Raw genomic sequence first — 15747 nt, 5'->3', positions numbered from 1 at the left:
ATAAAACTGTTTTAAATGCATAAGTTTAAATAAGTTCATATATTAAATTCAATTCTATTACTATTTACTAAAATAAGTACCTACAGTGTTCAAAGTCCTATGTTTACAGGGGTTTTGAGGAGGACACAAAAAGGGTGTGTTCCTGAGATGTTCTTTCAAAAAACTTGTGGTCTGATAGGGGATTATTCAAAAGTAAGTGAAAATTACTATAAAACATTAAAACATGGAACTTAGAAAGATGCCAGCTGGGAAGATCCAATGTTAGAACTCATAGACTGACTTATTCTAGGAGTCCAGATTTGTCTGTTCCCTTGGGAGTTCAGGATTCCTATGTTAGATAATCTCAAATTACTGCAAAAGGTGAAATGAAGGCCTATCATCAGTTAGGTGAATAGCTAGTAAAACAATGCATAGCACAGACAATTATCATGTTATAACCAATATCTTACATAGCACTTGTACTTAGCTTTGAGTACCTTGTGAACTTAATAAGTGCCTTTCAACTTTTAACTTTGGAAATCATCCAAGGAAAGACAAATATTTTTATTTAATTGATCTAGAAACCAAGAGAATTCTGATTCTAACCCACTGGTTTCCCCCAAATAATGATGTCACCACAGTCATACCAGATTTTTAATCAGCTAGACATTTCCTGGTCTACATACAAAAACTCATTTCAAAACTGTAGATTCTTCATTAGGCACCATCAGATCTATCTTTGTTTTTTGGGTTTCTCATTTTGTTTCTGGGCAGAACAAATGGAAATCTGAAGTTCTGAGAAATCTAAAGCATATTTAAGGAAAAGGTAAGAATTGAAGACCTGAACCACTGTAAACCCTTAACTCTGTCACCTCGTTCGGCTTCCTAGGCTCACATTGTTGCCCAAATATGGCTGCTCCAGAACCTATTTCAGGCATTCTTCTAACCAATTTCCATCCCAGTCATTCTCTCTTTTACTGCTGGTTAATCACAACAGCTGCCTATGAGATGACCTGCCTCATTCTTTACCCCTCAGTCCATCTCCAAACCCTGTGCTCTTGTTCATCTTCTTTCCTTTCCTTCAGATTCTAAAGAAGACATGACATTCTTTCAAGGGCAAAGCATCAACTGTGTGCCTCAGATCCTATCCCTTTCTGGTCTGTAAACACTTGCTTATCAAGATCCCCTTTTTGCAAAAGCGAAGAACCTCCAAATACCTCTCCCCCTCCTCCTCCTGGCATCCTTGTTAACATTTCTCCACAAGTAATCCATCTTGCCTCAGCTTCCACGAAACCTCACTTTCTTCCTATCTTCTTAACCCATGGCCATTTTCCTCTCAAAGCTTCCAATCCCCTCCTGTTCTCATTCTCTTTTTTTAGAGAATGCTCTTTTGGTGGTATTTTAACTATCATGACAAAAAAAAAAAATTGGCTCCAAATTTTATTCTCTAGTCCTGTCCTTTGATCAGCTGGCTCTACATCTTGAATAACCCAATGGATGTTTCTACCTAGTTCATCAACTCTCACTATGGTACCAGCAACCTCAATTTACATTGGCCTATTTCTGTCAAAACCATCAAGAGTCACTTAAGCTCAAAACCTTGGATTCTACTTTGATTTCTTTTTCTCTTTCCTACACACATATTGCATTGGTCACCCCTCTTTCTCACTGCTGCCACCAAAAGCCAAGGCCACACTTCCCCATCTCCACTTCCAGATAGGAATGCAATAGACGCTATGTTGCCTACTTCCTCCCAGTTGCACATACTGCCCTTAAACCTTCCCATCTGCCTCCTCTCTTGCTGTATACACTCACTCCCACACATAGTTTTAGAGGAATTCTAAAGCAATTTCTTTTTTTTTAAGTTTATTTATTTTGAGAGAGAGAGAGAGAAAGTGTGAGCTGGGGAGGGGCAGAAAGAGAGAGGGAGAGAGAATCCCCAGCAGGGTTCAATTCCACAACCCTGCGATCATGATCTGAGCTGATATCAAGAGTCAGACACTTAAGCAACTGAGCACCCAGGCTCCCCTAAAGGAATTTCTTTTTTTAAATCATCATTTTCACCATATCACTCCCTTGCTGAAAAGTTTTCACCAAGTCTCAATATACCTCAGTGGAACTTTCAGAGTTCCCCAAGGTAAGGTCCCAACCTTATTTTTCATCATTATAACATAAATATTCCCTATAACCAGATCCCAAAAAAATCTTTGCTCATTTCCTAATGTTTGATGGAATCATCAACCCCACACCTATTCATGCTCTACCGTTTCTTTTTCAGCAAATGTCAGCCATGCTGGGCATCTCTTACATGACACTATTGTGATAAGTGTACTGTCATTCTAGAGACATCGGACAACCACCTACAGTTTTCTAAGCATCCATGCTCTTTTGCACCTCTGCATCTACACCCAAGAACTTGCAGTTGCCTGAAATGTTCTCCCTTCTCTTTTTCTCCTTGCAAAATCCCACTGTCCTTAAGGTATAACTCATGGGCTACTTTTCTAATTCCCAGCCCCCCAACCTAACATGCATCAAGTAAAACTTATGGACCACTCTCTGCACTACCACTGCACAAGATTATACCACTGCTACATATTCACCAGATAGAGGGCTTCTTCTAGGTGGACAGCAATATAATCAGAGGTAGAAACCATACTTCATGTGTTTCTGGATGTCTCTCAGTGCTTCTAGAACTGAAAATGGCCTGTTACAGAAGCACTCACTAAACATTTGTTTAATTAGTATTAGTTATTTAACTGTAAATGTAATTTTCCTACAGGGAGGGACCGTTATGTTCCCCACATAGAATCCTGCCAGGTACATAAAGTAGATGCTCAAACTAATTTTATAAATGTAGGCCTTTAGAAACCAAGAACTGTATCTTCTACTTCTTTCAAACAATAATTATATATGATAGATAGATGGATAGATGAGAAAGGAAAGGAGGAAGTTAAAAAAATATCATTTTCTGCTCTCCATCCTTTGTAAGCATATGTTTAAAATGGCATTATAAACAATATAAGCAGAGGGGCGCCTGGGTGGCTCAGTCGGTTAAGCGTCTCACTTCGGCTCAGGTCATGATCTCACAGTTTGTGAGTTGGAGCCCCACATCAGGCTCTGTGCTGACAGCTCAGTGCCTGGAACCTGCTTCGCATTCTGTCTCCCTCTTTCTCTGCCCCTCCCCCATTCATGCCCCAACTCTCTCTTAAAAGTAAATAAGGGGGCGTCTGGGTGGCTCAGTCGGTTAAGCCTCCGACTTCAGCTCAGGTCATGATCTCACGTTTGTGGGTTCGAGCCCCGCGTCAGGCTCTGTGCTGACAGCTAGCTCAGAGCCTGGAGCCTGCTTCCGGTTCTATGTCTCCTTCTCTCTCTAACCCTCCCCCTCTCATGCTCTGTCTCTCTCTGTATCAAAAAGAAATAAAACATTAAAAAATTGTTTTTAAGTAAATAAACATTTTGTAAAAAAATTTAAAAATAAGTAAATATGCAGATAGCAAATTTGTTTCTTTTAATCTACAAACCACATTGTTGACAAATGATTGTTTTACATTTTAACATTTATGAACACTGAAGAACAAAGCTAAAGCCAAAGAAGCAGCTATCAGTACTGCTAAGAATAAGCTCCTTAAGATCCAAGTAAGGAACTGGCCCACGACTTAGCTTAGGGTACATGACATTTCCCACATGCCATTCTTTCCCTTGCTAAGATGACCAATAAAAAATTTTAAGTGTTTATTTATTTTTGAGAGAAAGAGACAAAAGACAGAGACAGAGACAGAGATAGAGTGCAAGTGGAGGAGGGGCAGAGAGAGGGAGACACAGAACCTGAAGCAGGCTCCAGGCTCTAAGCTGTCAGCACAGAGCCTGATGTGGGGCTCAAACTCACGAACCATGAGATCATGACCTGAGCCAAAGTCAGACACTTAACCTAAGTGACTGAGCCATGCAGGCACCCCATGGCCTATAAAATTCTAATGGGAGGGCCAAACAGGCTAAAAGTATTTGATGAATGCACATCAATGATTATCAGAGTAAAAATGCACAAGGATCTTCCAAATTTTGGGAAACTGGTAAGTGGTCGGTTGTAGAAGTGAGGTTTCTATTTCCATGAACATTTACATAAAATTTATATAAGTTCAAGGATTTATATAAACGTCAGGGATTTGATGTTGGCACTACTTTAATCAAGAAGCAGTATAGGCAGAGGAACAAACTTCCTTGCTGAACACCTTCATTTAGATCCAAAGCTGAAAGGAAATTTCCTTCATGACTCAGAAAAATTAGGTAGACAAAAGTAAGTTGCTTTTACCTCATCAGAGCTAAACAACAGCAGAGGCAGAAGTACCAGCAGTTGATTAAAGGCATTGTCCTGACCACCGATACCACCATGGCTAAGCAAGGGCTGCCTTACGGAACCAGGTCAGGGGACATTGATTTCTCTATTCAACTCTGAGGCACAACTTTGTAAATGACACAATCATTTTTGGGTACAAGAGGTGCTTTAAATGTGGTAACATTATATCATTTCAGCTATAATGATCATAATTACTTATTTCTTTTAATCACAACCCACTTAACCACTTTAGTACAGAGGACTAGTTCAAGGAGTTTAATTTTCATTCAACATCTAATCTTTGTGTTTACTGGAACCCTTCACGGGCTTTGTTTACTGTCTGCTTGCTGGCCTGGACGTTTGATCTTGCAAGACTAGATCAGACAGGGTCAGATAAAATACTGATTACTCGAATAAACCAGGCTTGGAAAAGTAACACTGGTTTTTAAAATCCTCATTTCTCCCAGCTTTTTAATATTTTTCAAAATAAGTTCAAATAAATAAAATTAAGACAACTAACAATCAAGGGGTTCTTGAGCAATGATTAAGAAAAGAAAAGTGATGAGGATAATTTTGCTTTCTGGCCAAAATATGGGGTTTGGTTAGGTCCATTCATTCTAGTGGTATTATTTTATGACACAAGTAATTTTACAACATCCACTAGTATTTGTGTGAACTTTGAATGACCCTTAATTCTTGGGACACGTTAAATACTTGAGATTGACCTCAGCAAAGATGACTCTTCATTTTGCTTTGGGTGTCAGATGAATAATCCTTTAGACATAGCATTATTTTCTTTTAACTCATTAAATTTTAATTAAAACACATTTAAAATATGAGTCCTTCTTTGTTAAGGCATTTTCTTATTCTTATAAGATCCCCTGAAAAGTGGATTGCTATAAGAGTGTAATTTCTGATGATACTGCATATATAATTGCCACTTAGTTTCATAGAAATGATGAGGCAAGTTTACATCTAAATAGTTAATATAAAAGAGTTAAGTTACAAAAATAAGTGTTTCGTTAAAATGTGTAAACTTGTGAAGGAAAAATTGAAGGGATAAATTCCACATAATCCAAAGAATTCTTGAAAATACTTTTGGAAGCATGAACATTTCCAGGTCCCTGTGGATTATCCTTGTGTCCAACATTAAAACTCCTACACACTAAGCAACTGCTAATATTAGTCTCTTTTCCCCCCTGCTTTTACACGATATGCACATTTTTTTCCTTATACTTGCTTATGAGTGCTACACTGTAAAATCTAGAGCAGAAGCAATTACAGTGTGAGATGAACAGCAATAAAAAATGCCATCCAAACCAACCTACTACCCTATCTATCTACTTCATTTTATTCAATTATCAAAAATTCCTGGGAAGCAGGTTCATAGTTCTGGACCTTAAAACCAGCATATATGAACTCTCTCTTCCCATCCATCCTGAATTAACACTAATGTTAACTCAAATATGTCTGTGTCAACCATGATTGTCTTTGAAATTAAAGAAAAAAGGTAAACAGAATGTACTTTGTTGTGATCACTGAGGAAAATAAAGTTAACGTGCTAAGCCAAACTAACTTAGGACATTTTAAAGAAGAAGTGTAAATAGTTTAGCTATAATAACAACAAATTCAAAAAATGCACATTAAAATGTTTACTTCAAAATTCAGACAATTCCTTTTGTATATAGTTTTTACATCTGTTTTTAATGATATCAAATTATTGATTGTTCATTTTTCTCATATTTATTTAAGCATTAGCTATAGAATTTGCAATCTGATCCCTTTTTTTAATCCTTTCAGTGGACTTTTATTTTTGCCAGGTTTTAGTCATATTTACTTTGATCTTCCAGAGTATATAATTATTTTACTGTTTATTTATTCCTATGAAGAGAGAAAAAATTTTTGACTTAGGAGATCTATATGTGGCAATTTGTAACAGAATCACATAGCTTATGTCAGGAAATCATGGTTTTGATTAAGAAGCAACCATTTAGTTCCCACTGTTTTATTAAAACAGACATTAGCAGATAATAGGAAACATATTTAACAATGTAGCTGCATTTAGTTTGGGACATTAGTAAGTTAGCATGAGATTTTCTTCTATACATTATATCAGCCAGGATACATGTAAATTGGCAATATGGGGGTGGAAACAGGATGGGTAGGGGGGCAAGGAAGGACGTGGAACTCTTGACTTCTAGATTCTCAGGCAGAACTCTAAGGTAGAGTTCTGATGTTGCTACACTAATTTCCAGATTTGAAACTCATTACTTCTTTTTCTTATTTTGAAAATGGATGGACGCAAACAGAAATTTTACAAACGAAATCATTCCTTTCCCATGAGAAGCAGATTCTACTAGATAGGAACCCCCACAGCGACATCTATTCATAGCACAAAGCTTCCATCAGATGAAATGTGCCTGTATAGGTCCAACACTTCCTTTTCGCTGAGGGTCGAAAGTTAATAAAATGTACTTCTCTGGATGTTTATTTTCTGTATACCATTATACCTGCCATGAGTTCTTTGTTTTTCCTCCCACTCCCTTGGCTGATGAATCAACACTACTTGAACTGTTTTACGGCAGCTTGTGTTTACTTCACACATACCTTAACCTTCCCTTTTCTCCTCCTACTGACACACACACACACGCACACATACACACTTTTCAACAGCAATGACTAGCTCCATCTCTTTGAATAGCATGTGTACACAGTGTCTGGCAGCCTCTTCAGGTGTGGATCCTTGACCTCCTGATTGAAATCAAGGTCTCAGTCTGCTTTTACGGCCCTTAAGATTTAACTGTGCATTTACTATCTTGAAAAAAAAATAGAGCTTAAAGAATCGAATCTCTAAGAAAGGGGAGGGGGAGGAGAAGATACAAGTGTTAATATGTATGTGTGTGAACACACACACACACACACACACACACACATATACACACACACACACACACAGATTCTGTAGTGGCAATTCAGAAAACACTAGAGTGAAGAGTTTCCAGTCTTTCTGAATCTGGAATTATACTCCAGCCTATTAAAAGAAGACACTCTCTTCCTTTTCTCTTCTAACAGCAAGTAAATGGGATCTAAAAAATGACCTTGAAGCTGCATGATTCTTTTGATGTTTAGCCAAAGAGGATATGTTCAAACACTTCAACAATCTTATTTTAAAAGAAAAACTTAGAGACAACGCTTACAGAAAAGAAACCCTTCTGAACTACACAATCATGTCTTATAATGAGAAGGAGTTATTCATCTTATCCAGCGTAAGAGTTAATATTAATAATATTCTAAAGTAAGTGCCCAAACTGGAATCTAAATGCGGCTAAGAATTCTAGAATATGTTGAAGAGAAATGGATCTTAATTCAATTTTCAGTGTACTTAATTCCTCCTGGGTAGTTCAACATCTTAATTTTCTTTATAAACTGGATATTTAGCATAAAATGCTCTCAGGCCTTTGTAATCAGAAAGGTACTGCCAATGCATGTAAAAATAATTTCGTCAAAAGGGAACCTTGTAAACAAGCTCCCATATACTCAAACATCAACAAGCATTACTTGGATACTGTCTCCCTGGAGGAAACCTGTAGATAGTAAAAGAAATAAACTCATCTTTTACTTTTACCTACCCACCATAAATTGTCATTTGAACCTCACATGGGGCAGAGAACTGTCAGCAAGGCTATGAATACCTTGTCATAATCATGTATGATGGATGATGTCATAATCATGCAAATACAGACTGAAAGGACCACTGAACATCAACCAATTATGTCACCCCCAAACTCCCCCAAATCCCCTCAGGGCTCATAGCATTTGAACTTGAATAGCATTTGAATTGGGGGAGAACACCAGAATGTTTCCAACATTGACATATTTGCAAAGGCAAAATACCACTGATACATTAAAGGGCTGAATGGTCTAAGTAGCACACCATTTATTATATAAAAGACTGTATTTTCAGAACCAGACACAATTCTACACTTAATATGTTACTGCTAGTTCTACTACTACTGTTAATTATCAGTAGAGCATTATAGTATTATAGTTATTATTTATTAAAAGACTTGCTTATGCCAGTATTAACTTATTTAGTCCTCATAGCTAGTGAGTGATTTAGACACTTCTATTGTTTCCAATTTTCAGATGAAGAGATTGAATCTTGGTGAAGTTAAATACGTAATTTGCTTAAACTCACAAAAACACACTAGCAAATGGAGGATGGAGATTTGAACACAAGTCTGCTTCACTGCAGAGTCCCTTTGACTTAACCACGGCTCCGGAACTGTCACCAAATAAGCACATCAAAACTCTAGATCTAACCAAAGATTTCATGCTATCACAGCATTGTTTCAATTTTTTAATTGGTATTGCAACTGTCAGTGCCGATTTAACCTACAATGACTGCTTTTAAATTTCCAGTAATATATTTAATGGAAATGATTTATTGATTGGGCTTTTTAAATACACGTGCCTATCTGAAATAAACCATTTCAAAATATTTCTAAAGATCTTGGTCTTCACAGTATCTCTGTGCAAACAATAAACTTCATACATTATGCTAAGAATTTTTCTTTAGTTCTAATACTACGTTAGTTTGGGTTTTTTTCTTAATTTTTTATTTGTTTTTGAGACAGACGATTGCAGGCAGGGAAGGGGCAGGGAGAGAGAGAGATACACAGAAACTGAAGCAGGTCTCAGGCTCTGAGCTGTCAGCATAGAGCCTGACTCAGGGCTCAGACCCACGAGATCATGACCTTAGTGGAGGTTGGACATCCGACTGACTGAGCTACTCAGGTATCTCATAATACCAACTTAGTTTTAAGGGAGCTAATTGGGATCTCCCAATGGGAAGAGTAAGAATCCTATGTTTGTAAAAATTATATATAATTTTATAAAAATGTATATCTAAAATTAGTATAAATGCCAAAGGACCAACAATTCATTGAGCGAAGAAATTAAAAACAGGCTTAAAAAAAAGTCAGTTACCTTTAATCTTCTTGTACTTCTTATACCATCTCCCAAACTCCTGGCACTTGGTTGCTGACACGTTGGCATAATATGTGCTATTTACAATGGATGAAATCATACTCTGAAAAGGGAAAATATATATAATACTTAATTTTTTCATAAATGAGCACTCCTTTGGGGGGATAAGAAAGGACACATTATAGCCCACACTGATCTCTGTTGTCTTTTAAGTCTGAAGTCGTCACCCTCATGCAAACTAAACCATTAGACATTAAATATGATAACCAAAATTTACTCTTTCTTAGCTTGTATTTGTATGATGACAGTGCCTTCTCCAAAAAACCAGACGTGGGGCAATGTCAAAGATGGAGGAGGCAGGACATACAGATAAAACAGGGGAAAAAACAGTTGTGTTTTAGGAACAGAGTAAAAGGTGAGATCAGATGCTCTGGCATCGGTAATTCAGATAATGCTTTTCAGATGTTTCTGTTCTGCTTCCAACGGCAACAAGCTCACACAGCCAAGAATCTGAGAACATCCGTGCTACACACTGCAGAACAACATTTAGGGAAATAAGTTAAATTAATATAATTTATAGAAACGTGTGATTAGCACTTGTGTGAAAATTCACCAAATGAAAAAATTAACAGTGCTTATTTTAGAGCAGGAAAACTAAACATAACACTTGCACTGTGTTTCAACCAAAAATGAATCAAAGCTAAAACTTTCTGAGTGTTTAAGTACATGATTCTTCTTGCTCTTCAGCCCCTGTCCCTCCTCAGCTCTACACTGTAGCTGATTTGTAATCGGGATGAAAAGGAAAGAGAAGAGCAGAACCTGACTTACCACTAAAAAATCAAGTTATAATTGCACACCTTGAGTGAAATTTCCTACAGATATGTTTTCAGTCAATATGGCACGTTTGGACCAACATTTGTGACAGATGTTAACTTACACCTGAATTGACTGTGATAATACAGACAGATTTATACATAGATTTTTACTTCAGCAAATTCTGTCTAAAAGCAAATGGACATAAACTCAAGAGATCCAAATGACCTCTGTAAAGTTTTATATCTTGCCGTGAAATCTCATCTTTCTTCAAAAAGGTATCTCCAGATATGAATGGAACAGCTGAGCAAAATCTCAAAACTTCGAATGGTCATTTTACAACGTAGTCAAGATCATAAAAGATACCGATAAATAAATCAAGGCAATGGTAAGTTATTTATCAAGAGGTTCAAACATCAACAAACAGTACTGCATAGACTCCAATTTAAAAGTTGCATCGGTGAGCTCACAGAGTCCTTCTTTTTCAATCAGTGTCCAGTGGGGGACTGGTGGGGGAGGGGGATCCTAATTCAATTTACAGAAACCTCTTTGGCCCTTTCTGCATAGCAGATGGCCAACCTCCCCTGGTTGCTGATCTCTAAATGACAATTCTGTTCTCTAAGGAAAGACAGTAAGAAGAACCATTTTAATCTGAGGATCTGAACACAGTCCTGGGAACACAAAGGGCCAGTACCACCTGAGTGTATCACAGAACTACAGAAAAAGCTTTACCTACTGCTGCCTTAGAGGACCAGTGGAATCCTAATCTTCCTAAGGCAGGGTTCTGCTCTCTGTGTTATAAACAAGGAAGTAAAGAAGTCTCTTGGCTAGTTGGGCTAGTTCCGTCTCCGGGATGAGTTTTTCTCTTTGTCTTAATCTGTGAAACCCTTGAGGACAGTGACTGTATCTATTTCATTTCCCCCCACCCATGTCTAACACAGTTCTGATATGGGACATCTGAATCCCTGAAATAAAACAGATGAAAAGGGACAGAGATGAAATTTTAAAATGCCAAATTGGAATGTCATAATAATGAAAATTTTAACACGAAAGCAGCCTAATAATAGATGCTCTAGCCACACTAGTGTATAGGAATAATTGCAAATGTACTTGTCATCTCTGTATGTTGTTTATATGAATGTTATACTCTAGAAAGGCATAGGATATATAGCTGTGATGGGAAACTGAGCTAAATCTTCTATTGCAAAGTGGTCTGGAAAGCAGACTAAAATGCAAAGTGTCTCAATTACTACCTGGAGCTGTCCCTCAACTTCCTGGCCCATTGGACCAGGCCACCAACCCACATCAGTGTGGCCCCAGAAAATTCACATTTCCCTCACTCTCTAGCCTCCCTATTTTGTGCTTGCTCCAGATGCATTTCATTGACACTGCACAAAAACAGTGTCAATCTCTGTGGCAAGGAAGTGAATATCTGAGATTTCATGGTGTTCATCACAAGATCCTATGCTAGAGTCAGACTCATCTGACTCATTTTAAAAAAGGAGATGTTGACTACCCAGAGCCTCAATCAGATTTATTCTTTTCCCCAGATTACCATAAATGAGTTTCTATCTCTACAGACCACATGGGGGAAAAATAGATTTAAAATATGAGTTGAGCAAAGGAATCAGGTAGCAAATAAAGTTTCCCAGATAATGAGAATCATTAGTCGCTCAAAAGTCTCTCTGCGTTTGTGACACATTTTATTCATATTAATTCCCTGCTGGTCTTTACATTTAGTTGACACTCAAATTAGTTCTACTGATAAGAATTTTTATAATTCATCTTCAGTGAACCTTAAAAACAGAAGAGGTACATCTGGGGGATATTTTAGACAAAAGGTCATGTTATATCTTATTATTCCATTTTCAAACATGAATATTCTCTAACCCTAAATTAGACTGTTACATTCTCATAGTCTGAGATTGAACCACTGGGCCTCACTAGAATACTCTGGATACATATTAAAGTCATCTTAGTGTCCATTTGTTTTTAAAAGATCAAAACTTACTTCATTATAAACAAAACTGAAAGGAGCTAACACAGACCCAGCACATACTTTTACTCTACATGGAATATGTTTTCCAGAGGTCCTAGGGCAGAGAATCTGCTTTTACCACATTTCATCCATTCTACAGCCACATTTTTAAAATACTTTAGTGCTATTGAAATTGGGATGCATCTTACAATCAATAGCGTCTTAGACCTGAAGAGATACAGTTGCTGCAAAAATGGGATGAGTAATAATTAAAATCTTCCCCACTTTCCACTCTGCCAAAAAAAATCTAATTTCCATTTACTGCTTTTTAAAAATATGTAAAGAGTTTTGTTCTTTACATTGCTCTTTTATGTTTTCCAATAATTCTAGAGCAACAACACAATTGGACTTTTAGGATCTCCACGTTTTGTTTTGCTGACATATGAACAAGGATTTGAGTGGCCCTTTTCAATCCAGAATGTAACCAACTCCTGAGCACCCACGTTGTATAAAGCAATGTTGATACAAATGACCAGAAAGGGGTTTCTATTATTCCTTTTAATACTTAAGGTGATTACATTTTACTGAGACTTAAATTAAAATGACCTTGCATTTACTAAGCAAGCTTAGCTCAGCAAGGCGGTGGGCTGTAGGAAGGAGAGAGGAGAGTGCACGCACGCACTGGGTGATCAGGCAGCCCTCAGGTGCTCAGTCACAGCCATAAACACGACATGAATGGTGACTGTAGACCAAGCCATGCTATGAAAAATATTGTGTTAAAATAAATAGGAAAGTTTAAAATGCCTTCCCAACTACAGAAACTTTTGGAAAATTTCAGACTTCTTTGTAATTAATCATGAAATCTTAAATATGAAGATTTTAAGTGAAGAATAAAATCTAAGTTCCTCATTTGCAGTCACTCCTACACACAGTTTGCCTGTTATATTTGAAAGTTATTTAAAAAAAATAAAATAAGGTATTTGAGGAATTAAAATATACCAGAATCAGAACTTCAAAATTTACTAGCCGATTTGAATTTTCAACATGCCAAACTGCAAGAGAATATTAATTATACTGTTTTAAATAGACATTGTTTAAACAATAAAATATATTGTTTTAATACTTATTATAGTTAAATAGATTGGCTTATCTAAAAAGAAATTTTCTTTTAGCCTCCTGAGACAAATTTTACATTCACTTGTTTGTTTTTGACTAGCTCAGAGAATAGAGGTCACCTCTGATTGGTTCCATTTTCCAAACTACGGACCAAGAAGCTCAGAATGAAGAAGCATCTTGCTCGATGTAAAACAGCAATAGAAAACACCATAAAAAGACACTACCACCAAGCCACATTATTCTATGGGTCTCTTAGGAAGAGAAGCTAATTAATGAAAGAAAGGAAATATTCATCACCACCTCCATCAGCTCATCAAACTCAGCACCTATTACAACCAGACAAAGAAGAAACAAGGTGATAAAAAGAAAACACAAAGTTGTGGCCTCAGGCCCCGTGGAAGGACTAATTAAGGAGTTTAGAATAAATAAATAAATAAAAATAAAAGTAAAGAACATAAAACCAATTTAGGGGTGCCTGGGTGGCTCAGTTAAGGATCTGACTTCTGATCAGGTCATGATCTCATGGTTCATGAGTTCAAGCCCCATGTTGGGCTCTGTGCTGACGGCTCGGCTGAGAGGTTGGAGGCTCCTTCAGATTCTGTGTTTCCCTCTCTCTCTACCCCTCTCCCACTTGTGCTCTCTCTCTCTCTCAAAAACAAATAAACATTAAAAAATGTTAATAAAAAATAAAATAAATTTTAATAGGAGGGGCGCCTGAGTGGCTCAGTTGGTTAAGCATCAGATTCTTGGTTTCAGCTCAGGTCATGATCTCACAGTTCTTGAGTTTGAGACCCACATCCATCTCTGTACTGACAGCCTGGAGCCTGCTTGGAATTCTCTCTCTTTCTCTCTCTCTTTGCCCCTCCCATCCTCACACACACTCTCTCTCTCTCTCAAGATGAATTAAAAAACTTAAAAAAAAAACTTAATAGGAAAAGCAAAACATTAAACACAGCTTAAAATAATTTGTACAACATACTTGGGAGACAGAGCCCTGAGTACCCCCTCTTCCTCCCCAAGAAAAAAAAGGTAAAATAATTGGATATCCTTTACCACATTCTCCTTGGCTTAGTAAGATTTATTTGTTTGAATAGCAGTGTTATACTAAGAGCAGCTAAGCTGCAGATATATAACGCACTTGCTATAAAAAAACAGAACATTTTAAAACCAAAGTGAATGGTTACACGTTCTGTCAGTAGGAGTGCCCTGTCTTAGCAAGAGGAGTGCCCAAGTGAGGAGAGAAACTGCATCTCATAGCTTCCCTTTCCATGTCTGCACGCCGGAGAGAGTACGATGCAGGCAATGAATAATATATGCATTCTTTGCTCATTTTCAGCTTTTTTATTCTGCTTTGCGGTATGCTAAATTACATATTAAACATGAGATTATAATGATACTTCAATCAAGTACAGTAAAGCAAAAAAGCTGAGTTGGAGGAATTACTTTGTCATGAAAAATTCAGTTAATGTTATTTGGCAGCCTTTTGCTCTCCCTTTCTATCCCCATTTCTGAGCTATACGACCAAAACTGAAAACTTTGCCATTCTAGTTGAAGGAAACACTTCCCCCTGGCTTTGGAGTAGGACAGGACTACCTCTGAGAGTGCTCCCCTGATGCGCTGCTGAGTGGCCTGCTACTCAGCTACTCAGCTCGTGAGAGGGGTGCTGCTACCTGCCTCAGGGGGCTGGAAGGATTCAGAGATGATTCCTGTAAAAGGCCTGGCACAAGAGAGAGTTAATGAGTGCCTGCTTTCTCCCCTCCATGCATGCATTTCATACGTTCACGGCAATCACCCAATGAGGGATTCTTTTCAAGTTGTCACTTGTAAGCCTCCGTCAACAAGAGTCATGAGGTTGGACCTCAAACTAAAACAAACTCACAAGAAAATAACTTAAAGGGACTGTTGGCAACTGGTTAACGCAAGACAGATGCATCAACACTACATACGAGAATTTAAGAGTAAATGAAATGGACAGTTGACAACTAGTTAAGACAATACAGGCTCACACAGTTGATCAGCCACTCAGCTAAAGATGAGCACATAGTCGGTTTGGGTTCTCTACCAATGCAACTAGCTTCTTGAATTCACTGATTGATTACTTTAGCATATTGTAGATTCATATTAGTCCTTTAATGATCCCCAAAAGAGCAAGGCTTACTCAAGATGATAGAAATAATTATCCTACACTCTATGTCTTAAAAAGACTATACACACTGTATCGTCATCATACTGGAAATCTAGTAACATTTCACAATTCAATAACTCGTGCCAGTCATTTTGTTCCTCAAATATTTGGCAATAAAACCTCAGCTAAGGGCACAGAACATAGCTGTTTCATTTTTAATTTTTTTAAGGGAAGCATTTAATTATTTATTTTAAAGTTTCTTTATTTTTGAGAGAGGGAAAGACAGAGAGACAGAGAAAGAGAGTGTGAGGAGGGGAGTGGCAGAGAGAGAAGGAGACAGAATCCTAAGAGTCTCGGCTCTGAGCTGCCAGCACAGAGCCTGATGTTCGACTCAAACTCATGGTGAGATCATGT

General features: G+C 37.5%; 1 protein-coding gene across 2 annotated transcripts in view; it reads right to left on the bottom strand.

Moving 5' to 3' along the window:
* Window positions 1-15747, bottom strand: part of SATB2 (SATB homeobox 2) — a 190481-nt gene that overhangs the window by 87416 nt on the left and 87318 nt on the right. For both annotated transcript variants that reach the window (XM_029934145.1, XM_029934144.1), the window contains exon 6: window positions 9302-9404. In XM_029934145.1, the coding sequence (XP_029790005.1) occupies window positions 9302-9404 (103 nt within the window). The remainder of the gene's footprint in view (window positions 1-9301; window positions 9405-15747) is intronic.

The sequence above is a fragment of the Suricata suricatta genome, chromosome 3, assembly GCF_006229205.1.
Source record: "Suricata suricatta isolate VVHF042 chromosome 3, meerkat_22Aug2017_6uvM2_HiC, whole genome shotgun sequence".
In the NCBI taxonomy this organism is placed as follows: domain Eukaryota; kingdom Metazoa; phylum Chordata; class Mammalia; order Carnivora; family Herpestidae; genus Suricata; species Suricata suricatta.
This window is presented reverse-complemented; position numbering and strand designations above follow the sequence as displayed.